The 27,014-nt window shown below is 41.2% G+C and overlaps 1 protein-coding gene and 1 non-coding gene across 4 annotated transcripts in view; one reads left to right on the forward strand and one right to left on the reverse strand.

Moving 5' to 3' along the window:
• The window catches only part of TTC39C (tetratricopeptide repeat domain 39C), a 100,811-nt gene that overhangs the window by 25,267 nt on the left and 48,530 nt on the right, over positions 1 to 27,014 (reverse strand). The window contains exons 4-6 of one of the 3 annotated variants that reach the window (XM_069569007.1): positions 25,345 to 25,459; positions 22,726 to 23,080; positions 20,467 to 20,635 (exon numbers count right to left, since the gene is read on the reverse strand). In XM_069569007.1, coding sequence (XP_069425108.1) covers positions 20,467 to 20,635; positions 22,726 to 23,080; positions 25,345 to 25,459 — 639 coding nt within the window. Of the gene's footprint in view, positions 1 to 14,451; positions 15,561 to 20,466; positions 20,636 to 22,725; positions 23,081 to 25,344; positions 25,460 to 27,014 lie in introns of those variants that run through there. The other 2 variants (XM_069569009.1, XM_069569008.1) reach the window with 2 other exon arrangements.
• Positions 1,713 to 1,819, forward strand: LOC138428553 (U6 spliceosomal RNA). Its single transcript, XR_011252493.1, has one exon. It is a non-coding gene; the product is annotated as a U6 spliceosomal RNA (small nuclear RNA).

Consider the following 27,014-nt stretch of genomic DNA (forward strand, 5'->3'; position numbering starts at 1 on the left):
TAGCAAATGCAGTGAGTCCCTAAGCTCTGGACAAATGCCATGTGTTCCAGCCAACTACACAGATTACAGATTAGTGGATGATGCCCAGACTTCTACACCACAGGGATGCTCGCTGAATCCCCACTTCCTCTTTCGTGGCCTGTGCACATTTCTGACATGAGAACTCCCCCAGAGCCTACTGTGATTGAGTACTTGGAAGACACACATCTACAACTGATAATTCAGTCAATACTCTGGAACCTAGAAAAAGGTAAACGGCAGCTATTTCTGGAATACAAGATTTGTATCTGTTCTTTGAAGCACTTTTGTATTTTACCATGTTTCCAAACGAGTATGCACTTTTTAGACATAACAAAGTGTATTCGTTGCTCAGTCATGTCTGACTCTTTGAGACCCCATGGACTGCAGTCCCCCAGGCTCCTCTGTCCATGGGATTTCCCAGGCAAGAATGCTAGAGTGGGTAGCTATTTCCTTTCCAAAGGGATCTAACAAGGTAGTTGAAAATATACATCCTTATGCTACATTAAAAAAATTTTTTTAAGTATCTTTTTAAGTGGACCATTTTAAAGTCTTTATTGAATTGAAACACAAATACTGTTTCTGTTCTATGTTTTGTTTTTTTAGCCATCAGGCATGTGGGATCTTAGCTCCCAGACCAGGGATCAAATCCACACCCCCTGCACTGGAAGGTGAAATCATAATCACTGGACCACAAGGGAAGTCCCCTCCCTGTCTTTAAAGATCATTGCTGAAACAAGCTTATTCTGGTCTAATCATCACCAACATTAAAGCTAACATACGTGGCACCCTTTATCTTGCGCCTGTTAGAGGGAGAGCTGTTGAAATGGGAAGCAAGACTCCAAAGCCAACAGTCCTCACCTCCGTGCCTCTCATTCCACAGACCAGCTCCCCTCCCAGTCACCCCCACCCCTTCTTCAGTCATCACCACCCACAACCACCACCCATTCATCTAGCCCTTGTTACTGTCTTATACACTCCCCTTCTCATGCATTCACATTCCAGTCTTCATAATCAAATTCTAAGTTTATTTTGGGACACAGGCTTTTTCTAGTTCTCTTGGCATCCCCTCCAGAAGGCCTTTTCCATTACAGGCTACAAATCTCTGATTACACACAAATGGAATACAGCAGCAGTGTTTTCAGCACCTCCATGTAAATGGACAGCACCCTCCTTGGTAAGTGAGTTATGGAACCAAATCCACCATTAAGGGTAGAGGAGCTGAATAATGTACCACTTGCAGGATTTCCTTGGTCCCTCAACAGTAAGGACCATGACTTTGACAAAATTGGTGAGGGGAAATGCTTCATACTGGATTTACAACCAAGACACAGTTCTATCTAAACAGGCAAAGTCCTGACCAAGCATTGTGTGCTTAGCCCTTTGCAGAATCCATGCTACATTATTTAAGGCTGACAGGGGAGGCACTGTCCTCTCTTTACAGACAAGGACACAGGCTCAGAAAGCTCAGCCAGCCAGGAAGTGGAAGAGTCTGTTCTGAGCTCCGCTACCCTGTGCTGCCTTTGAAAATTGCAGAAGAGGAACCTATATGAAAGATGACAGTAAATTTAAAAGAAATGTATTTATTTTAAAGGTGCTATCAAAGAATTTTCAACACAAGTGAAGGAGATGATGATGCAAAGAATTAACCCAGAAAAACAAAGACCATAGAAATACATAAAAACAAGTCTACAGTGCTCGCTTCGGCAGCACATATACTAAAACTGGAACGATACAGAAAAGATTAGCATGGCCCCTGCACAAGGATGACATGCAAATTCGTGAAGCGTTCCATATTTTTGAAACGTATACTATCATGTAAGAAACGAATCACCAGTCTATGTTCGATACAGGATACAGGATGCTTGGGGTTGGTGCAGGGGGATGATCCAGAGAGATGATATAGGGTGGGAGGGGGGTTCAGGATTGGGAACTCATGTACACCCATGGCGGATTCATGTCAATGTATGGCAAAACCAATACAGTATTGTAAAGTAAAATGAAGTTTAAAAAAAAAAAAAGTCTACAAAGAGTCACACCCTACACAAAATAAAACAGGAAATTCAAGATAAACAGGAAAACCTGGGAAACTGATGGAGGGGATTAATATCCACAGAGACTTAAGTGAGAGGAACAAATAGAAGCCATAATTAGGAAAGTGACTTTGAAAACTTTTCCTAGAACTGAATGACCTTCTCTGTAAAGGATGTCAAATGGACAAGCTGGTATATGGGTTTTTCCAAAGAGGAATTAAAAAATACATTGTAAAAGGCAGAAATGCCAGGTAGTCACAGTTCTGAAAATTCAAGAACCATGAAAAAAAGTTTTATGTAACAGCTTTGAGAAAATTCTTTCCTTTTAAAGGAAATTCAGTGTACAATTCAGTGGCTTTTAGTATATTCACAGAAGCATGCAACTCGTAAGCCGAAAGAAATGTTAAAAATGATGTAGCTTAGTGTTTCTCAAGGACTTCCTAGTGGCTCAGTGGTAAAAAATTCTGCTGCAACGCAGGAGACACAAATTCAATCCCTGGGTAGGGAAGATCCCCTGGAGGAGAAAATGGCAACCCACTCCAGTATTCTTGCCTGGGAAATCTCATGGACAGAGGAGCATGGTGGGCTACAGTCCATGGAATTGCAGAGTCAGACATGACTGAGCAGGGCACCGTAGCAGTGTTTCTCAAGTGTGTTATACTGAATGTTTCTATGTCTCACAGGCTACAATATGAAAAAGAATCCTCCTGGTCAAGCAACTTGGGTGAACACAGCAGATATGCAGACTACCTCCCTCATGATGCAACACTAAACTCTCCAAGAAGCCCCAGGATATCCTAATTTAAATGATATGAAACCTCTTTTCATGGAATATGTTATTAACTAGTCCATCAAATCAGTGCTCCAAGGAAGATGCTTCAGGAAAACACTGATTTACTTCAACCCTCCTGATTTTCCAGGTACAGGACTAGAGCCCCAGAAGACTGGCTTCACCAAGGTCTCACTGTTCTTCAAGACTGATTGACATGTAAGCAACCATGTGGGAGTAGAGAGGGTTTTCATTCTTCATGAAAGAGCCAAAACCAGACCTTCAGACTTTGAGTCCAGGGCTCTTGAGAGAGAGAGAGAGAGAGAGAGAGAGAGAGTGAGAGAGAGTGTGTGAGTCACTCAGTCGTGTCCAACTCTTTGCAACCCCATGGACTGCAGCCCTCCTGGCTCCTCTGTCCACAGAATTCTCCAGGCAAGAATACTGGAGTGGGTTGCCAAGTCCTTCTCCAGGGGATCTTCCACATGGCAGGCAGACTCTTTACCATTTGAGCCACCAGAAAAGATCTTTTTACAATGCTACAGGTCAAAACCTGAAGCTCTGAAACAATGACAACAAACTCTCAGAGCCACAGAAAAATGAGGACTAGCACAAGAAAAAAAGAAATGCACAGATTGAGGAAAGCAGTGTGCCCACACGCTGAGAGTCCAGAAGCATAAAGAAAAACGGAAGAGTTCAATGCAATACTACGAGAAAACACAGAATTTCAAAGAAGAGCTCTGGACAGGGGTAGGTAAAGTGGGGAACACTATTTCCTAAAACTAGCTCTGTGCAATCCAGCAACGGGAGTTTGCCAGACACTGGCCTAAGGAAAGGGAGAACAAAGACGCAGAACGCCACCTGTGTGGATATGCAAACCTGCTTTAGAATGGCAGAAAAACAATTAAAATACAGTTATCATCTTTTCAATCCAAACTGAAGGAAAAATCAACCCCAGAGTAAGCAGAAATGAAAACAAACATAATCATAAATGCAACTCTGAGAGCAAAGGAAAATACATGCTTCATATACATAACATGTATAAGAAACTCCTCTATAAGAGCAGAGAGTGGGACTGAGAAAGAATTCAGATCATCTGTTGCTTCTAGGGTCACTCCAACTCCACCAGCCTCTCTCCACCAAATGCTCCAGCCCCCTTGAGCCTGGATGTCCCCATCATGGGGCCTCTTCTTGGGTCTAGGCTTGAATGTAGGATCATGCACCATGCTCTCATATCTATCTGGAAACTCCTACTGACTCTTCAAGAGCCAATCCAAATATTCCCTCTCCTGGGTCATCTTCCCCAGAAGATGATGGTTGCACCATGGGTGACCCACACCCTGTTTGTCCTTCCTACATGCCTGTTTCTGTATTTCTCAAAGCTTGGCCTTCTTCAGTGATCAATGCAAAGAAATAGAGGAAAACAATAGAATGGGAAAGACTAGAGATCTCAGGAAAATTAGAGATACCAACAGAACACTTCATGCAAAGATGGGCACAATAAAGGACAGAAATGGTAGGGACCTAACAGAAGCAGAAGATATCAAGATGAGATGGCAAGAATACACAGAACAATTATACAAAAAAAGATCTTCATGACTCAGATAACCATGATGGTGTGATCACTCACCTAGAGCCAGACATCCTGGAATGCAAAGTCAAGTGGGCCTTAGGAAACATCACTGCAAACAAAGCTAGTGGAAGTGATGGAATTCCAGTTGAGCTATTTTAAATTCTAAAAGATGATGCTGTGAAAGCGCTACACTCAATATGCCAGCACATTTGGAAAACTCAGCAGTGGCCACAGGACTGGAAAAGGTCCGTTTTCATTCTAATCCCAAAGAAAGGCAATGCCAAAGAATGTTCAAACTACTGCACGATTGCACTCATCTCACATGCTAGCAAAATAATGCTCAAAATTCTCCAAGCCAGGCTTCAACAGTATGTGAACCATGAACTTCCAGACGTTCAAGCTGGATTTAGAAACGGCAGAGGAAGCAGAGATCAAATTGCCAACATCCGTTGTATCATCAAAAAAGCAAGAGAGTTCCAGAAAAACATCTATTTCTGCTTTCTTAACTATGCCAAAGTCTTTGACTGTGTGGATCACAACAAACTGGAAAATTCTTAAAGAGATAGAACACCAGACCACTTGACCTGCCTCCTGAGACCTTGACCTCTGTATGCAGGTCAAGAAGCAACAGTTAGGACCAGACATGGAATGACAGACTGGTTCCAAATTGGGAAAGGAGTACGTCAAGGCTGTATATTGTTACCCTGCTTACTTAACTTATATGCAGAGTACATCATGAGAAACGCTGGGCTGGAAGAAGTACAAGCTGGAAGCAAGATTGCTGGAGAAGTATCAATAACCTCAGAAATGCAGATGGCACCATCCTTATGGCAGAAAGTGAAGAGCCTCCTGATGAAAGTGAAAGAGGAGAGTGAAAAAGTTGGCCTAAAACCCAACATTCAAAAATTGAAGATCATGGCATCTGGTCCCATCACTTCATGGCAAACAGATGGGGAAACAAAGGAAATAGTGAGAGACTTTATTTGGGGGGGGCTCCAAAATTACTGCAGATGGTGACTGCAGCCATGAAATTAAAAGACGCTTGCTCTCTGGAAGAAAAGCTATGACCAACCTAGACAGCATATTAAAAGCAGAGACATTATGTTGCTGACAAAGGTCCATCTAGTCAAAGCTATGGTTTTTCCAGTGGTCATGTATGGATGTGAGAGCTGGACGATAAAAAAAAGCTGAGTGCCGAAGAATTGATGCTTTTGAACTGTGGTGTTGGATAAGACTCTTGAGAGTCCCTTGGATTGCAAGGAGATCCAACTAGTCCATCCTAAAGGAAATCAGCCCTGAATATTCATTGGAAGGACTGATGCTGAAGCTGAAACTCTAATACTTTGGTCACCTGATATAAAGAACTGACTCACTGGAAAAGACCCTGATGCTGGGAAAGACTGAAGGCAGGAGGAGAAGGGGGCAACAGAGAATGAGATGGTTAGACAGCATCACTGCCTCAATGGACATGAATCTCAGCAAACTCCTGGAGATAGTGAAGGACAGGGAGGCCTGGTGTTCTGCAGTTCATGGGGTTGCAAAGAGTTATAACCGACCGAGCAACTGAACACCACCAACAAATCTAGACTGCTGGGCCAGAGTGGAGGAGCCAGGACTCAGCACGGGCAGTCAGCCTCCAGATCTGAGCCCACAGCTACAGTGTGTATCTTATTACATCATAGGATCACAGCTTCCCAAACACTCAGTTGGTCAGCGAAATGCAGGCTGAATTTCAAGGGATACAATCAAATCCCTAAACAAGAACACTAACATTTCAAAATTTTTATAAGATGAATATGTTCTGATAAATATTAAGAAAATGAACTATAAAACAAGCTAAATTAAGGAAAACCACAAATAAAGTGAAAGTAAAATATGAATTGATTAAAAAAACCAAATCTCTCTCTATAAAAACCAATATGAAACTCTTAAGTCCAATCATAAATTAGGAGAACATAAATTTATAAAAACACCACTAATAATAAAAAGTAATATCACATTTACATGCCTGGATATAGTCATATGTCTTAAAAATATGTGGATATAAGAAAAGTAAAATATAAAACTAAGATGAGTATAACAGCAAGTGGACATCTTCAGATTACTGAAGAAATAAAAGAAGTTATGAAAGAATTAATTTCAAAACAGTACTTAACAACAAATGAAAAATGGTTAATGTTTCAACTTTCAATTAAACAACTTTCAAATGTTTAATGATGGTTTAATTACTTTAATTGACTTGCTTCTCCAAAATGTAGAAAAAAATATTCTATTAAGCAACTCATTTTTTTAAAATAGTAAGTTTATTTCTAAAGCCCAATAAGAATAAGCCCTCTTGGATATTTATATTTATAATAATATTTCAGTTCAGTTCAGTCACTCAATCGTGTCTGACTATTTGCGATCCCACGAATCACAGCACACCAGGCCTCCCTGTACATCACCAACTCCCGGAGTCTACTAAAACTCATGTCCATTGAGTCAGTGATGCCATCCAGCCATCTCATCCTCTGTCGTCCCCTTCTCCTGCCCCCAATCCCTCCCAGCACCAGAGTCTTTTCCAATGAGTCAACTCTTCTCATGAGGTGGCCAAAGTACTGGAGTTTCAGCTTTAGCATCATTTCCTCCAATGAACACCCAGGACTGATCTCCCTTAGAATGGACTGGTTGGATCTCCTTGTAGTCCATAAAAATATTTAAATATATGTTATTTGCTAGTAAGCTACATATATTATTATTACATATACATAACATTACATTTAGAATATATGTAAAATATATAACACATATATATAACTTATTCGCAAATAAAAGGTAAAAAGGGAATTGGATTGAGACAGAAGGCCTGAATTCGAGTTCCTCCTTAATCCAAAATAACTATGTACATGTACACATACTTACATCTCTTGAACCTCTGTTTAGTACGTACAGACGTATGTAAAAAATACAGAGTAACGAGACGTAAAGGGTGACGAGTAAATGAAGAGATACCATCAGAAATGAGGAAAAAATACAAGTATTAAAATTTCCTTATAATACACAGAACCTGACAAACTGATAACTATACAGAAACGGAAGTATAAAAATACTAACATATATTTTCAAAGACAATGGTCACGTATTTGTTATATCTAAGACACAGAATCACAATTGTCAAAGCCACTTAATTTTCATTTTAAAACATCTATAATAGGTAGAAAATAAAGATAAATCAAAAATAGATTCCACCTATCTTAAGGATTTAGTTCAATAACAAGAAGATAAACAACCTTAAATAAAACAATGTTTGGATTGACCTAGAGATTATCCAGCTGAGTGAAGCAAGACAGACACAAAAAGATAAATGCATGATATTGTTTATACATGGAACCTAAAAAGGGTACAAAAGAACTTATTTACAAAGCAAAAGTAGAGTCACAGACATTGAAAACAAACTTATAGTTTCCAGGGGGTAGGGGGCAGGGATGTATAAACTGGGACTGACATAGTCACACTACTATATATAAGACAGGTAACTAATAAGAATCTACTATGTAGCACAGGGAACTCTACTCAGTACTCTGTAAAAGCCTATATGGGAAAAGAATCTAAAAAAAGAAGGCATCTGTATAACTAATTCACTTTGCTGTACACCTGAAACTAACACAACATTGTAAATCAACTACACTTTAATAATAATTTTTTAAATGTTAATATTCCTGAATCTAGTAGGCATCAGAATTAATAGCCATCTGCACATGCAAAGGGGTATGGGAATATGAGTTTTTAAAATATCATTTTACAGTATGAAGAAAAAATAGTCTACGTGTCCCAGTTTGAGAAGACAAACATTATTTCCGAAGAAATGAAATCAGTTGTAACAAAAGCATGTATGTTTCAATGTTCAAATTTTCACAATAAAATGTAAAGACTGTTCTGAAAATGACAGTAATAGAAAAGGGGAAATATATGACAAACATAACTTATGATTATATTAGACAGGAGAATTTGATTAAATAAAAACATTTCTTACTCGAAAGTCAAACTTGACTAGATCAACAGATTATACCCAAAGGAAAAAAGAATATATACTCCTACTGAAAATACCCTCAGTAACATGTTTTGGAAGCATTTTTATTGAGATATAATTCAAGTATTACAAAATTCACAAAGTATACAATTCAGTGGTTTTTAGCATATTCATAGAGTCCAACAACACAAGAGAAGACTCTACATATGGACGTCACCAGATGGTCAACAATGAAATCAGACTGATTATATTCTTTGCAGCCAAAGATGGATAGGCTCTATACAGTCAGCAAAAACAAGACCAGGAGCTGACTGTGGCTCAGATCATGAACTCCTTATTGCCAAATTTAGAATAAATTGAAGAAAGTAGGGAAAACCACTAGACCATTCAGGTATGACCTAAATCAAATCCCTTATGATTATACAGTGGAAGTGAGAAATAGATTTAAGGGACTATATCTGACAGAGTGCCTGATGAACTATGGAATGAGATTCGTGACACTGTACAGGAGACAGGGATGAAGACCATCCCCATGGAAAAGAAATGCAAAAAAGCAAAATGGCTGTCTGAGGAGGCCTTACAAATAGCTGTGAAAAGAAGAGAAGTGAAAAACAAAGGAGAAAAGGAAAGATATACGCATCTGAATACAGAGTTCCAAAGAATAGCAAGAAGAGATAATGCAAAGAAATAGAGGGAAAGAACAGAATGGGAAAGACTAGAGATCTCTTCAAGAGATACCAAGGGAATATTTCATGCAAAGATGGGCTTGATAAAGGACAGAAATGGTATGGACCTAACAGAAGCAGAAGATATTAAGAAGAGGTGGCAAGAATACACAGAAGAACTGTACAAAAAAGATCTTCATGACCCAGATAATCACGATGGCGTGATCACTCACCTAGAGCCAGACATCCTGGAATGTGAAGTCAAGTGGGCCTTAGAAAGCATCACTACAAACAAAGCTAGTGGAGGTGATGGAATTCCAATTGAGCTACTTCAAATCCTGAAAGATGATGCTGTGAAAGTGCTGCCCTCAATATGCCAGCAAATTTGGAAAACTCAGCAGTGGCCACAGGACTGGAAAAGGGCAGTTTTCATTCCAATCCCAAAGACAGGCAATGCCAAAGAATGTTCAAACTACCACACAATTGCACTCATCTCACACGCTAGTAAAGTAATGCTCAAAATTCTCCAAGCCAGGCTTCAGCAATACGTAAACCATGAACTTCCAGATGTTCAAGCTGGTTTCAGAAAAGGCAGAGGTACCAGAGATCAAACTGCCAACAACCTTTGGATCATGGAAAAAGGAACAGAGTTCCAGAAAAACATCTATTTTTGCTTTATTGACTATGCCAAAGCCTTTGACTGTATATCACAATAAACTGCAGAAAATTCTGAAAGGGGATAGGAATACCAGACCACCTGACCTGCCTCTTGAGAAACCTATATGCAGGTCAGGAAGCAACAGTTAGAACAGGACATGGAACAACAGACTGGTTCCAAATAGGAAAAGGAGTACGTCCCATATTGTTACCCTGCTTAGATGCAGAGTACATCATGAGAAACACTGGGCTGGAAGAAGCAAAAGCTGGAATCAAGATTGTCAGGAGAATATGCAGATGACATCAGATATGCAGATGACATCACCCTTATGGCAGAAAGTGAAGAGGAACTAAAAAGCCTCTTGATGAAAGTGAAAGAGGAGAGTGAAAAAGTTGGCCTAAAGCTCAACATTCAGAAAACTAAGATCATGGCATCTGGTCCCATCACTTCTTGGCAAATAGACGGGGAAACAGTGGAAACAGTGTCTGACTTTATTTTTCTGGGCTCCAAAATCACTGCAGATGGTGATTGCAGCCATGAAATTAAAAGACGCTACTCCTTGGAAGGAAAGTTATGACCAACCTAGACAGCATATTCAAAAGCAGAGACATTACTTTGCCAACAAAGGTCCGTCTAGTCAAGGCTATGGTTTTTCCTGTGGTCATGTATGGATGTGAAGAAAGCTGATCACCGAAGAATTGATGCTTTTGAACTGTGGTGTTGGGGAAGACTCTTGAGAGTCCCTTGGACTGCAAGGAGATCTAACCAGTCCATTCTAAAGGAGATCAGTCCTGGGTGTTTATTGGAGGGACTGATACTAAAGCTGAAACTCCAATACTTTGGCCACCTCACACGAAGAGTTGACTCATTGGAAAAGACTCTGATGCTGGGAGGGATTGGGGGCAGGAGGAGAAGAGGATGACAGAGGATGAGATGGCTGGATGGCATCACCAACTCGATGGACATGAGTCTGAGTGAACTCCGGGAGTTGGTGATGGACAGGGAGGCCTGGCGTGCTGCGATTCATGGGGTCGCAAAGAGCTGGACAGGACTGAGTGACTGAACTGAACTGAGCACAATCATTACTACAATATATGTTTAGGATACTTTCATCAACCCCAAAAGAAATACTGTACCTGCTAACAGTTGCTCTATATTCTCCCCACCCATCCCCAAGTAAGCTATCTGCATCCTCTGGGGACTTCATCTACATAAAACCGTTGCACGATGGATGTTCTTGCGTGACTTGGCTTTTTCACTAAAGGTGTCTCCAAGGTTTATCCATGCTGTAGCACGCGTCAGTACTTTGGTCTTTTTTTCAACTGCTGAAAGTTATTCCACCGTATGGATACATATTTATTTATCCTTCATCAGTTGACAGACATTTGAGTTGTTTGCACTTTTTTGCTAAGTTATGAATAATATGGATATATGTTTTCATCTCTCTTGAGTGGAACTTCTGGGTCATATAATCAATCTATGTTGATTGATTGACCACCAAACTGCTTTCCAAAGTGGCTACCCTATTTTTCATTCCCACCAGCAATGAATGAGGGTTCCAATTTCTCCACATGCCTGTCTTCTTACTGGGTGGTCTTTATTGTATCTACTCTGGTGGATGTGAGACAGCATCTCACTTGGCTTTGATTCGCATTTCTTCATAATAATGATGATGAGCATCTTTTCATGTGCTTGTTGGTCATTTGCATATATTCTTTCATGTACATTTTTAATAGTAAATACTATCAATACAGCTGAGATTATGAAGTACACATCTTCCAATTTTGTTGTTTCCAAGACTGTGTTACATATTTAGTGCAATCCCTATCAAAATCACAGTGTGCTTTTTCGCAGAAATGTACAAACTGATACTAAATTCAAGGAACCTGCAACAGCTAAAACAAGGGAGTATTGCCATCTTAGCAGTACAGAGTCTTCTGATATATAAACAGAAGGTCTTATCAGTAATATTTGAGACACTGCTGCTGATACCATGTACAAAATAATGAATGATTAAACTGACTCACTATTCCTTGAGTATCATCTTTCATCATTCAGTAAAAGTTACAAAGTGTGAACTGTGATTCAAACAATGACACCACTGAAGCTATAGCCAAAGGAAATAATTCAAGAAAATAAAAAGTAAAAATATGCTAAGATAATATGTGGTCTTTTCTATCACAGAGAAATGCTGGGAAATCCCAGGTATATAACAACTGTCAAATATCCCAACAACGGAAAAATCAAATTAGTAACCATGGAAATCTACATAGTTTCCATAGCACTTATCTATAAAAACTATCTTCAAATACGTAAACACTAGATTTGTAAGCAAAACTGCCTGGAGTTTCATACATATACATTACACATCACAAACCAACTTGAAGCAAAACATCTTAATTATTGCTGGGCTATTTTTATGAGGTTGCTTACCATCTTAAAATAAACTATTATGTATGTGTTTTAAAGAGAGGCGCCCCCTTGTCACATGCAGCAAGCATTAGGACATGATGTGACAACCCACTTGCACGTGACTCAGCATTATTGCTGCTGAGCAGTGGAATCGGTTTAGCGGCATCGCTGTCAAGGACACCTAACAATAGACCCTGCCTTTAACCCCTGCCCTTAGGACCAGGGCCCGCGTAAGCAAGGCAAAGCTCATCCTCTTAGGCACATTTAATGAGCTTGGGGATATAAATTGGTGTTAACCTTCTACTGGCTTTTCAACCCAACGGCCTGTAAGGGTAGAGATAAAAGAAGAGCAAATGCATGTAACCTATTAGCAATTTGGGTTATCATCATCTCATTTCAGTGAACAGTCATTAAACCACACACTGGATTTATCGCACTGGAAAGTGAAGACAAATTGATCCTCCACCTCTCCTACATCAGATTAAACCCATCTCTCACTCTGTGTCCTAAGAATAAATGGCTGCCCTACCTCCTGGTGCCTGAAGTCATAACAAGAACCACGGAGATCGGAAGAGAAGACTACAATTAATAGAACCCTGGGGAATTACTTCTCTTCCTGCATTGCCTTCTTCCTGATCCTATAAATAACAACATTACCTCATGCTGGCAAGGCGTGCTGTTCAGATACAAGAGGCAGGCTTGCTCGTCAACGCTGCCACCCGACAGCTCTGGTTAGTCATAAGTCCCCGAGACGGGTGCCTGGGCACAGGCCCCCCTGGGTTTGCCATTTCTGCTCTGGCCCCTAAGTTCCAAGTCCCCTGCAGCCCTCCTGCCTCTTGTCTCTGTCTGATAAATTAATCACCAAGGGGATCAACCTTCACTTTTCTGTCCCCGCCACAATCATGAGCTGAGGGGCTAAAAAAAGCAACACAGATCTCTCGTTTATTCTAAGGCGCAAGAGTGAAACAATTAACTGTCATCAATAGAAGTACAGAGAGAAAGAACTGCAACCTGAAATAATGAGTGGGAGGAAGGTCCAGAGACGGAATGATGGGGCAGAAGCGTAAAGGCCTTTCACACAGACAGAACCGCACAGGTAACAGAAAGTAAGGCCACGGAGCACCAGGGTGACAAAGTCAAGGGCAACCATCAAAGCCGTCCCTGTGGGCACTGCTCACGGGGAAAAGAAACCACATCCTGTCACATACCCTTGTCGGAAGCAAGGGCTGGTAGGGGGAGTACAAACCCAAGCAGGCTGTCGCCTTGAGGCCCTGGGCACGCTCCCTCTCTTGGTTCTCATGGAGCAAGGCCGTCATCACTGTGACCATGAGGGGCTGTCACAGCACAGACCCCAGCCGCCTGAGCTAGGGGAGTGCAGAGGCTCAGCCCTCCAGCAACAGACCTCAACCACACCCACTTACTTTTTTCAGTTCAGTTCAGTGGCTCAGTCATGTCCGACTCTTTGTGACCCCATGAATCACAGCACACCAGGCCTCCCTGTCCATCTCCCGGAGTCCACTCAGACTCACGTCCATTGAGTCCATGATGCCATCCAGCCATCTCATCCTCGGTCGTCCCCTTCTCCTCCTGCCCCCAGTCCCTCCCAGCATCAGAATCTTTTCCAATGAGTCAACTCTTCACATGAGGTGGCCAAAGTACTGGAGCTTCAGCTTTAGCATCATTCCTTCCAAAGAAATCCCAGGGCTGATCTCCTTCAGAATGGACTGGTTGGATCTCCTTGCAGTCCAAGGGACTCTCAAGAGTCTTCTCCCACGCCACAGTTCAAATGCATCAATTCTTCGGCGCTCAGCCTTCTTCACAGTCTAACTCTCACATCCATACATAACCACAGGAAAAACCACAGCCTTGACTAGACGGACCTTAGTCGGCAAAGTAATGTCTCTGCTTTTGAACTTGCTATCTAGGTTGGTCATAACTTTTCTTCCAAGGAGTAAGCGTCTTTTAATTTCACGGCTGCAGTCACCATCTGCAGTGATTTTGGAGCCCCCCAAAAAATAAAGTCTGACACTGTTTCTACTGTTTGCACATCTATTTCCCATGAAGTGATGGGACCGGATGCCATGATCTTTGTTTTCTTACTTTCTTAGTTCCTGTAAATGTATTTCTTTTGAGTCATGCTTCTTTAGCCAGCCCATCAGGACTTCAGTATCTGAGTTGGTACCCTGACACCAAATGTTGAGACCTTCTTGCATCATCACCTTCTGTGCTGGCTGTAGAAACAGGCTGAGATGCCACCAAGAAAAGGTGACAGTCCTTGATGACCAGCTTCCTCCCTTAAAGAAACACCATCACTCACCCTGATCAACGGACTTCCTGCCAACAGACTCATCAGTCCATTCGATAAAAACATACTGAGCGCCAGTTTCGTGGGAGATCCATTTCTGCTCCTGAAGAACAAAACCTGTGGTTTTTCCATGCCAACATGCAGGACACTTAGAAAGTATGGGTGCAAGCTTGGAAGACAGTTTCACAAAAAGTTCCCAAACTTCATAAAGTAACTTCTTTAGAATATGTCCATCAACTGTCATTCATTCAAATATTTGAGCAATTAGAGAAAGACTAATATTAAAAAGTAAGTTTCATAACTAAGTAGTTACACCATGTAAGGTGTGTATATATACATAAAACCAAATACATGTATTTGTATATTACATACTAAGTAGATTATTAAAAGGGAGGAGAGGGGAATTGTGCCAATCCATATTATTTAAAAAAAAGAAGACTAGAGAGAAATAGGAAGTTTACTGAAATGTAGACTTGTTCCTAATAATTTTAAATAACCAAGAAAAGTATTCATTAATCACTTGGATGGTAATGGACTTATCACTACCATAAGTTTAAGGGGATGAAAAATATATTAAAATCAAAATAATAACCATTAGCTTATATTTTAAAATGGAGATTGCTATATAATCCCTGGGTCCACTTCCTAACAGCGGTGTGCATTATGGAAATTCAGGGTACTTTGCAGTAGCTCTAAGTCCTCCATACTTACTTTGCCCATCACAGGCCTAGCTCAATTGATAGCTCTCAACACCAAAACAAGTTCTTTCTCCTAAAAAGAGAGCAAATTTGATAACACGACTTTCCAGGCTTAAACACTCAATAACAACAACCATCACTCCACTACTTGGAAAATGTTTATCACATGCCAAGTTCTGTGTGAACCCATGTATTCTTCATGGCTACATGCTAAGTCACATGGGAGAAGCCTAGAGACAGGACAGGTAAGGAGGATAAGACAAGAGGGTGGAGGAGGCTGGAGGTGGGGGTACTGTAGACACACAGCGGGGAGAAGCCAAGGTGGCAAAGAAAGAAAGCTCTTCTTGCAACCTGGCCCAGACTCTCAAAGAGCAGAGGAGCTTGGCGTCCTGAAGATGCATAAGGACCCCACGAACCACTGATGGTGCAGAACTTCACCGCTGTGTAGAGTTAGACCACGACAAAGCGGAATAATGAAGACATGGCCACAAGGGCTATGCGAGTGGTGGGATGGGGTGGATGTGCTCAAGATCACCCTCCCCATGGATTTCAAACTGTCTCAAACAATGCAGAAGGCTGTTCGTGAAACGTAGAGAGTAGGTACCTGCACCTGATTTGCAAATAACATAAAAGAAAATGAACACATCAGCTGGTGTTGAGTCGGTCATCCTGGACAAAAGCAAGCTGGCACAGAAGCAGCTGTTCAAACAACTGGAAGTTCTGAGTCACCGAAGAAGTGAAGTCCAGGTCACATGACGTACTTTCCAAAATTAGGAGCCCCCAGACCATATTCCCTAGAAGCTCATGGATAAAAAGACCTCAAGGGTCGGGGGTGGGAGGGAGGTTCCAGAAGGAGGGGACATATGTGTACTTGTGGCTAATTCATGTTGTTGTATGGCAGAAACCAACACAACATTGTAAAGTAACTATCTTCCAATTAAAAAAAAAAAAAAAAGATCTCAAGAAGCCTTATCTCTAACCCAAATGCTTACTGAAAAGGAAAAAGATTTTCTGCAAGCAAATTTGTCAGCTAAACCCTATAAGCTTTCATAAACTGACTTGGGAGCTTAAAGGCCTTGCAATAAGCGTCTGAGAAGAGCTATGTCACAGCCTCTCTGAGCAATTCCTCAGTAAATGAAGGATGCCACCATCTGATACCTAGCTACATGATCATTTGGAAAGATTAATGAAACACCAGTGTCTGGATGCCATGAAGAAAATGCCAATAATATCTCAAGTTAGCCCTAAAATTCTCTTATCCTGTAAGCCTTCAGGAAGAGCCAAACTGAAACAATCACATTTCACTTGACCCTCAGGCTTCAGCTCACCAATCAAGACCAGGAATGGATCTTTCAGCCTTTTTTTTCTTAAAACCAAGTATCAGCTGGATAAGCAAACTGCTCCATGACAGAGGAGCTCTGAAGTCTACCACCGGTACTCAGATCCCAATGACCTACTGCGAAAGAGACTGAACATCTGCTGGGGGTACCACTTCGCTTTCACTTTTCACTTTCATGCATTGGAGAAGGAAATGGCAACCCACTCCAGTGTTCTTGCCTGGAGAATCCCAGGGACGGGGGAGCCTGGTGGGCTGCCGTCTATGGGGTCGCACAGAGTCGGACACGACTGAAGCTACTTAGCAGCAGCAGCAGCAGCAGCAGTATGTGCCTTCCCAAATCATGCTTATAAATAAGACCCTTTGATGATGCTGTGGCTTCCTCATTTCTAGAACCAACCCAATGACAACGAGTGAGCACTCAGAGTTAGTTTTCACTCAGTCCCTACCAGAGATGATTTGTGGACAAGGTAAAATCATGCTAAATTGAGTTTTTTTGGGGAAAATAAGTTATTAGGGATTTCCTTGGTGGTCCAGTGGTTAGGAACCCACCTTGCAATACACAGGATGTGGGTTCAATCCCTGGTCAGGGAACTAAGATCCCACATACTGGGGAGAAACTAAGCTCACGCATACAGCTACTGAGCCCACACGCTCTGGAGCCTGTGAGCTACAATGAAAGACGAAGCCACATGACTCAACGAAGATCCCGCTTCGTATGTGCCACAACTAAGACTTAAGAAAGCCAAATAAACATAAATAACTGTTTTTCAAAATAAAAGTTTTTTTATAAAAAAAGAAGTTACTAGTTTTCAGTACAAGATAAGCATTGTTTTCTTTTTAATTAACTTATTTTAATTGGAGGCTAATTACTTTACAATATTGTGGTGGGTTTTGCCATACACATGATGGTACATGTGCCCCACCATCCTAAACCCCCCACTCACCTCCCTCCCAACCCTATCCCTCTGGGTTGTCCCAGAGCACCAGCTGAAAAATTAATAAAAATGGAAAGCATCAGTTCAGTCACTCAGTCGTGTCCAACTCTTTGTGACCCCATGGACTGCAGCACGCCAGGCCTCCCTGTTCCATCACCAACTCCCGGAGCTTACTCAAAATCATGCCCACTGAGTCAGCGATACCATCCAACCATCTCATCCTCTGTCGTCCCCTTCTCTGCCCGCCTTCAATCTTTCCCAGCATCAGGGTCTTATGGAAAGCACAATGAAACATAAATCCTGACTTTTGCATTTCTATTTAGCAGTTTCAAAACCCAATTTAGAGCACTCATTGATCAAGGGAGAGACGGAAGGGCATCCACTGATCAAGAGAGATCTAGACATGCCTAACGCCTGGCCTCATTGCTGCACTGAACCCAACTGCAAATGTCAGGCTCTCACCCCCACTAAGCAAGTCTCCTTTGAACACTAAACCTAGTCTCGTCATGTTCAGAGTTATTCAGAATGTCAGTTTCTTAAAGGAAAGGCATCATGCATCTAAGAAAGCATTTACCCTGTCCCCAGCTTTCTTCATTTTAGAAATGGCCACTGAAGTGAGAAGGCTGAGTCAATTAAAATTTTCCTTCTACAGGCTTATTTCCCCCTGCACAGACCCAAGGGAGACGGGAACCTCAATAGCCTGAACATCCTTCCCCACATATAGGGCCCTAACCCTGAGCTTGAAAGAACAATTCACTAACAGCAGACTGGATCACACAGGAGTCTGATCAAAACTACGTTTTTAAGAAAGCAAGAGAAAAGAAGAGAAATGTCACTGAAGGCTCATGAGCCTGACTTGAAAGAAAAACGGTGTCAAAATAATGAGAAGAAAAATGACTTGGACATGGGTTTACGTAAGTCTGATCCTGGGGAGGTTTTAGTGTTTCAGTTGTAAATATTAGTATAATCTTTAAAATATGATTCCATATATAAACGTAAGGCGTCCTTCGATTTAAGGAGACACTTCATTGAGGAGAGACATTATTGGGGAAGTAACATACCCTCTACTGCCAACAAGAAATTAGTGAAAAAATCACTTCCTGTGCTTATGAAAACACTCCTAGGCAAACATCTTCACAAGCACGTGTGGGCTTTTTTTCGGGGGGAAGGGGGCTGACTTCTAGCATGGATTATGTTGTGGATGCCTGGTTAACTGAGGGCAGAGGTTATTACACCTCACACTAATGCACTAGTAGCTGCTAGTGAGCATGTGGGTGGAACATCGTGTTAACAGTCACCTTCTTTCACATGCGTGATTCAGTTCTTACAAAGATTTTCATTTTACCGTAATTAAAAAAGATACATGTACCCCAACATTCATTGCAGCACTATTTGCAACAGCCAGGACACGGAAGCAACCTAAATGTCCACTGGCAGATGAATGGATAAAGAAGTTGTGATACATAAATACAGTGAAATATTACTCAGTCATAAAAACGAATTCGTGTGAGTCAGTTCTAGTGAGGTCGATGTTATACCGAGTGAAACCAGACAAGCAAATATCATATCAATGCATATATATGGAATCCAGAAAAATGATACTGATGAACCTATTTGCAGGCCAGGAATAGAGACTCTGACATAGAGAGCAGACTTATGGACGCAGTGCGGCAAAGAGAAACTTTGAGAGACTGGCACTGAAATATATACATTACTGTATGCAAAACAGCTAGTGGGGCGCTGCTATATGACTCAAGGAGTTCAGCTTGGTGCTCTGTGATGACCTAGAGGGGTGGGATGTGGTGGGAGGTGGGAGGGAGATTCAGGAGGGAGGGGACATCTGTATACCTATGGCTGATTCACGCTGTTGTATGGAAAACACCAACACAGCACTGTACAGCAATTATCCTTCAGTTAAAAATAAATACATTTTTAAAAAAAGATTTTCATTTTTCTTCAGTTCCTTGTGCCCTCAAGCAAGCTGACATAAAAAAAGAGGTGCAGGTACTGGTAGGCAGGCACTGAGATGGTATATTCTTCCTGTAGATGACTGTGTACAATTAGGGGCACATACTAGTACTCAGACACACTCAGTTATGTCTGACTCTTTGCAACCTCATGAACTGTAGCCCGCCAGGCTCCTCTATCGATGGGAATCTCCAGTGGGTTGCCATTTCCTTCTCCAGGGGATCTTCCCAACCCAGAGACTGAACCGTGTCTCTTATATCTTCTGCATTAGCAGGCAGATTCTTTATCACTGAGCCACCTGGGAAGCCACCAAAAAAAAAAAAAAAAAAAGAGGTGCAGAGAGAAGCAGAACTCCCTCAAAGGCCAGGGTATGTGGTGTTTCTGGAATGAGAAAGCCTAGCCTAGCTCGCTGGGTGAGCTCAGAGGTCACATGAAGCCTGTTCAGAACCCTGTTGACCTTCCCTGTAAAATGCAGGGGATCTTTCTCTCTGTCCTGGGCTTGTTCTGAGGATTAAATGGGATGGTGTGTGTGAAAGCCCCTGGCATAGGACCTAGCCACATGAAGCGCATGAAAAAGTAATATGGACTACTACTGTTTCAGAGTCTTTGCTGTCCTTGACATTTCAGGCAATAACATGAGCATGAATCAACTGTCAGCCAGGATGAACATTTGGAAATAGACTATTGGTAACTCCAGAGAAGGAAAGAATATCGTATTGGGTTGGTCTAAAAGCTTGTTCGGATTTTTCACGTAACATCTTATGGGAAAACCCGAACAAATGTTTTAGCCAACCTAGTATTTTAACTAAGACATTCACAAGGGCTCCCGTGTCTTCAGCTCAGGGCACAGCATCTTGTCTTACCTCTGAGGGATCCCGGCCCTGCTTCACCCATAGCTACGGACAGAAGGGAACTGAATAAACACTCCAGGTTCCTTGAAGAGGCTCCCACAGCGATGATGAACGCAAGACGCAAAATGTCAGCCCTGTGACATTCTGGCTCCTTAGGAACTAGCCCCTTCTGAATGACAGTTAGAGATTCAAGCAACAGAGGCTTTATTTTTAAAAAGCTGGAGAAGGCACAGTACCTCTAGTCGTTGTATGCGTCCCTTGAAAAACATAAAGAGGGAAGAGTTTGGATAAGCAGCTTCTTTTTTGAGAAGAATTTCCTTCGCTTCATCCAGGCCGGCTTTGTTATCACTGCCATCCAAGGCAAAAAATGGGCGGACCACAGTATGATACCAGAGCAGCGCTAATCTGAAGAAGAGGGACAGAACCCGTGAGAGACGCGCACTTTGCTGCCAGTGTTTCCAATCTCGAAAATAAGCAGCCTGTGCTCCTCCCATACACGCTTCTTCCAGAAAACTCGCTAAGCAGTCCCTGAGTAAGTAAAACTCTGTATCTTTCCCCGTGTTATGTCGATCCATATTTGGAAAACCACGACTTTCAAGCACAATGTATAAATCAGCATACTCCCGTCAGGGGAGGAGAATAAGGTGACAGGAGCACGCAGTTCTTCTAAGGCTTCTAGACGGACTGCTGAAGGCATCATTAATGTAAATCTCTGAATTCTACTCTGTACTCATCAATGCATAAATTAGAGACGGTGACTGGTGATCATGAATTTACTGTCCCCTTATAATTACTTTCCACATTACTTTTTACAAAAGGAAAGCGTTTGTTTTCCCTTGTGTTCACAAAAGTTAGACTGTAAGTAAGCCTCACACCCTGAATTTAAATACAGGAACCATAATCAAAATTACACCAAATTAAGTAAAAATAAGTTACAGGAATAGAAGAAGGGCCCTTTCTCTGCCTTTGAAAACCAAACAAATAAGTTACTTAAAATTCTCTCACTTCAAACTTGTCCCTTGCAAGAAAAAGGCCATGTTAAACTAGGTAAACAAAACAGAGTCACTGGGATCGGCTTTAAAAGACAAAAATCGTGTAACCAACACAACAAATGTTTTTATGTAAATATATGCTTCCAGTGTGCATAAATTTGATCCTTTTCTGGAGATCAGACTAATTCACATTATTTTTAATTCAGTTCATTCCTTTCTCAGAAAATGTCTTTTAAAAAGACATATTATCACAAGTTATAAACCTGCTAAGTCAAATTAATGAAGGACCACTGTTAGTATAATATAATGAGTTTGGGAAGGCATGAATATTTTTACAAGAAAAAAGGAATGACCTTTTTACAGTCGCTACCAAACAATTAGGAGTAGACATCCAAATTCCTCAATACTGACGTAAGCAGAAATCTAGCTCACTAAGGTTCTCTGTGATACCAACATCTTTTGGAAAAATTCTGACAAGTGGTGCAATATCAAAGCACAAACAGTATTTCATAAAATCATTCAAACTGCAAATAGTAGGAGATGTTTTAGTTCAGTTCAGTCACGCAGTCATGTCCGACTCTCTGTGACCCCATGGACTGCAGCATGCCAGGCTTCCCTGTCTTTCACCAACTCCCGAAGCTTACTCAAACTCATGGCCATAGAGTCGGTGACATTTACCAGATTGAAAAAAAAAATACAATTTTTAATTGATGATGAAATGGATAAATCCTTGCTCTGGATGGTTATATCAGCTTCTTCACATTTTTCTATTTAAATAATTATAATTCAAGTCTGAACAATACCATATAACTCAATTTAGTTGAACAGCACAGACTATCCAGGCCACAGTAAGAGACCAATGGACCAACTAGAGTCCTCAAGAAAAATTATCCAACATGAGGATATGAGAGATTTCAGAATCACAGAACAGCCTTATGAAATTTATATCCTCTGAAATCCAAAATCAGGATTATGAATCTCAGTGACTGGTCAGGGTCACTGCTTTTAAATGCTTATAAATCATGATCACTTTGCCTGCTTAAAATACAGGACTCATCAAAAAAGTAAAATAAATTTTGAAAAGAAAATGGTGAAGAAGAGGGACTTTTCACAAAAATTAAAAAATGAATAAATAAAAATTAAATACAGGACTCATGGGACTTAAGAACAGTGCTCTGTTCTCCAAAAGAAAGTTAGTCACTCACTCATGTCTGACTCTTTGCAACCCCATGGACTGTAGCCCACCAGACTCCTCTGTCCATGGAATTCTTCAGGCAAGAATACTGGAGTGGGTTGCCATTTCCTTCTCTCTGTTTTCCAAAGTTAACTCCTTAACATCACCAAAAACACGGTCCTTGGCATTCCATTGAAACATAAAAGGCATGGCAACATGTCAACCAACCAAGCACTGATTTTACCTGAAGTTTCCCATAAAGGTTTTGATGGTTGCTTACTTACTTTCAACTATATTATCTACCAAAGCATTGCAATATAGCTACTCACGTAGCTAAAGGGGCCTTCATGTCCTTACTTTCGCTTGCATACATCAGTGAAGAAAGCCCCTGCAGGCGGTCTCCAGGAAAACCCAGCAGGTTGATGATTTTGAGCAGGTTTGGGGGCACCATGGATATGCAAAGGTGAAAAAGGCCGTATCCAAAGCTCACAGCACCTTTCAGTCTGTTCAGAGACTCCTCAGACACCCCTTCAGCCACAATGTGGTTATCATTTGCAGCGTCAGAAGTCAAAGCCTCTTCTGCTAGCTTCTTCTGATACAACTCCTGAAGAGCGTTGATGTCCAGATAGCATTTATTGTAAATCTTCCAGGCTTTCCTAAGGATCCACCCACCTTTTATATATGCTATAAAGAGAAGCATGAAAAAAAAAAAAAGCATTTGAAATCATTTTCCTACACTAATAATAAATATATTGAAGAATGACTTGAAAAAAAAAAAAACAAACTATTATCCACCATGACAACTGGTTTTTCTTCACAGGGCTTAAATTCCTTGTTTGAGGTCTGTTTCGGGGCTTCCTGGGTAGCTTAGTTGGTAAAGAATTTGCCTGCAATGCAGGAGACCCTGGTTCAATCCCTGGGTCAGGAAGATCCCTGGAGAAGGGAATGGCTACCCACTCCAATATTCTTGCCTGGAGAATTCCATGGTCAGAGGAGCCTAGTGACCACAGTCCCTGGGGTCGCAGAGTCAGATATGACTGAGTGACCAACACTTTCACTTTACTAGTCTGGATGGCAAGAACCATGTATTATTTTGTTCATTAAATAGAGTCAACCACACAGTAGTGAGGGCGCAGCATCTTTGCTGCTGTTCAGTTGCTCAGTCGGGTCTGTCTCTGCGACCCCATGGACTGCAGCACCCCAAGCTTCCCTGTCCTTCACTATCTCCTGGAGTTTGCCCAAACTCATGTCTATTGAGTCAGTGATGCTATGTAACCATCTCATCCTCAGCTGACCCCTTCTCCTTTTGCCTTCATTCTTTCCTAGTATCAGGAAATAAATGCAAGCACCATCTGAATCCAACTTATCCCACAGGTAGTGTCAAATCCTCTACCGCATTCCTGAACCACCACTGGCAGTCTCTATGAAACCACTGGAGTGCTCTTGGCTAAACCTTATTACACCTGTACTTTAGACACTTGGCTGTTCTGCAGCATCACCTCCAAGTAACAGTGCAGATTCCTTCCTCGGGTGGTATGGAAGAACCTGTCTCCCTCCCCAGCCTCCCTGCCTCTCCAGCACAAATGGTAAGCTGGTGAGTCCTGAGGCAACTCAGGAAGGAAAGAATACCTGCCCTCTAGCAGTCATCAGACCACAGCCACTCACTACAGGGAGCCCTGAGGAAGCTCAGGAGGTGAGAACAGGATACTGGCCCCAGATAGCTGAGGTGCATATCAACAGAATGATTTCAGTGAGCCCAGACTCTTGTATCTTCCCATATATAGAAAAGCATTTAATCCCTTAACTTGGGTTATCTGGTTTCCTTTAATCAACAATCATTTTTTGATGTTCACACTACCTGCTCTTTGTTGCAAAACTTCTATATAACCTGACTCCTCCTTCAACTCCTTGGAGCAGTTTTCTCAGAATTACTTGAGACACTATCTCCTCGGCTTGAAGGCCTAAAAATTCCTACTGAATAAAAGAGCTGTCAACTTTTAGGTTCTGAATTTTTTTTAAGCCCACAAAGATAATTTCTAGAAAGTCCACATTTAGGAGGTCACAATAAAAGTTAAATCCTTTTTACTTGAGCCAAAGAGAAACATACCATCCTCAAGCATGAGATGGAGACAGAGAAGAAAGAAAAGGAAATTGGCTGCCAGTAGTCCAGATCAAGAAACGTGTATGTCATGACTTGGCAGCAACAAACCCTTCTTCACTTCGGGTTTGGAAGAAAATGCTTTTCTCATTGTGATTTATAGTTGATTTCCTTATTGAACACTCATTTTTTTCAAGTAGACCCTAGCTTCCAAAGAGTGAGATATCTGCCGTCAGCAACAGAGATATAAAACCACATAAGAGGAAGAACTAGTATCAGAGTTAATCGTACAGTGAACTCTTGAGAGCCTCCATTCCAATCTACACCACTGAAGATATCAAAGCTACAAAATCCTTGTACAAAATTTGTCTTGGGCAAACTTAATAAGAATCAGTTTATATTCCTCATTAAGGGTTGTTAAAATGTTGGTCATTCAAGTATGTTAGGAAATCTTTAGTCCATGCTCAGGCTTTCAATAACAATTTTCTGAGAAACAAACTGGTTATATTTCACTTTCAAGGGTGATTATCGCAGCTTGATTCCCACCCACACACCAAAAAAACCTGCCAATTTATCACTCTATCTAAGGCACAGGTAATATCTCTAAGTATGACAGACTAGCTGCAGACAAGAGGATGAAAACGATTTTGGAACTAAAACTATTCCACTAAATTCACCTTAAGCCCTCATGGTATCAATTTCTCAAGTAATAAACCAAAATCACACCCCAAACAGGTGCCACATGTTTCCAAAGACTGAAATACAAGGCGTTCTAAAAAAAAGTGTGGGGTATTACCAATTGTGTCCACTGAATAGCAAAAACTGTTAAAAAAACAATGCTTTAGCATACCTGACAATTCTTGCTTTACAAACGAGAGCACAGCCAGGTAAACTTGACAGTCAGCTATGATTATCTGCCTCTGAAGCCGATCAACCATAGAGGGGGTAGATTTTCGGACATCAACCTGTTTGGTGGGAAGAAAGTACACACGGATAAATCACACCCAAGAACAACAACACTCTTTCCAAAAAAACTATTACTTTACTGGGTGGAATAACTTCACATAGGAAGTATGGAACAGTTGTCACTAAAATCCAAGACCAAATTTACACAACACTCTGAGCCTGGGAGTTCTAGCTTCCTCCATTAAGCCTAGCTTTATTTTGTTATCAACACAATGCTGTAACTCAAAGAGCCTTGTAACTAAAAGACAAATATTCTCAATAATAGAAACACTTCATGGGGAACATGAAAGCCCACACAAAACTTTAGTGTCTTACCATTTTCAAAACAATGTAAGTTAAAAAGTTATTACATTATGTAAGTTGTATATATATAAGTTAAAAACCTAGTTCAGTTCAGTTGCTCAGTCATGTCCGACTCTTTGCGACCCCATGAATCACAGCACGCCAGGCCTCCCTGTCTAGACAGTGTATTAAAAAGCAGAGACATCACTTTGCTGACAAAAGGTCCACCTAGCCAAAGCTACGGTTTTTCCAGGAGTCATGTACAGTGAAAGCAAGACCATAAAGAAGGCTTAGTGCCTAAGAATTGATGCTTTTGAACTGTGATGTGGGAGAAGACTCTTGAGAGTCCCTCAGACTGCAAGGAGATCCAACCAGTGTATCCTAAAGGAGATCAGTCCTGGGTGTTCATTGGAAGGACTGATGCTGAAGCCGAGGTTCCAATACTTTAGCTACTTGATGCAAAGAGCCAACTGACTGGAAAAGACTCTAATGCTGGGAAAGGTTGAAGGCAACAAGAAAAAGGCACAGCAGAGGATGAGATAGTAGGATAACATCTCCAACTCAAATGACTTGAATTTGAGTAAGCTCCCAGAGAGTGGAGGACGGAGGAGCCTGGCGTGCTACAGTCCATGGGCTCACAAAGAGTTGTGCATGACTTAGCAACTGAACAACAGGAACAAAAACAACAAAGTTATTTATTAAAAAAAAAATTACTAAAGGCATAAAACACCACCCCAGGTAAATAATGTGAAAAGCCACTTGACAGTCATCTGCCTTCAGGAAGGACCCATATTAGGGTTCATTCCTTTGGTGCATGCGACTGAGATGTGAGGGTTGGAACCTGATTATAACGTTAGTTGAGGAGAAAACACTCTCAATTAAAAATTAGCTTTGAATGAATCACAAACTGCACTTGAAATTTTAGTCGATACCCTCTAAAGATGACTACCTAAAACCCTATTTTTTAGTAAGATTTTGGTTTTATGAATGCTAAATGAAGAAAATTCACTCTGAAATAGAACAGTGCCTTCTTAACATAAGGTAAACTTGAACGAAACAGGTTAAATAGTTTTCATATGCTTTCAGGATGATATGAGAAATGACAGCCTTTTGCAAGCATGACAAAAGTATGCCGAGTATATGTGACAAAATGGCTGGCTTCTCTTTTTTCTAGATTAGTAGAATTCACCCATGGTCCCTGTTGTTCCTGGTCCTACTTCCAGCACCTATTACTTTGTTTGCTCAAGAAAACGTCAATCTATTGATGCCTCT

The sequence above is a fragment of the Ovis canadensis genome, chromosome 23 (genome assembly GCF_042477335.2).
Source record: "Ovis canadensis isolate MfBH-ARS-UI-01 breed Bighorn chromosome 23, ARS-UI_OviCan_v2, whole genome shotgun sequence".
NCBI classification, from domain to species: domain Eukaryota; kingdom Metazoa; phylum Chordata; class Mammalia; order Artiodactyla; family Bovidae; genus Ovis; species Ovis canadensis.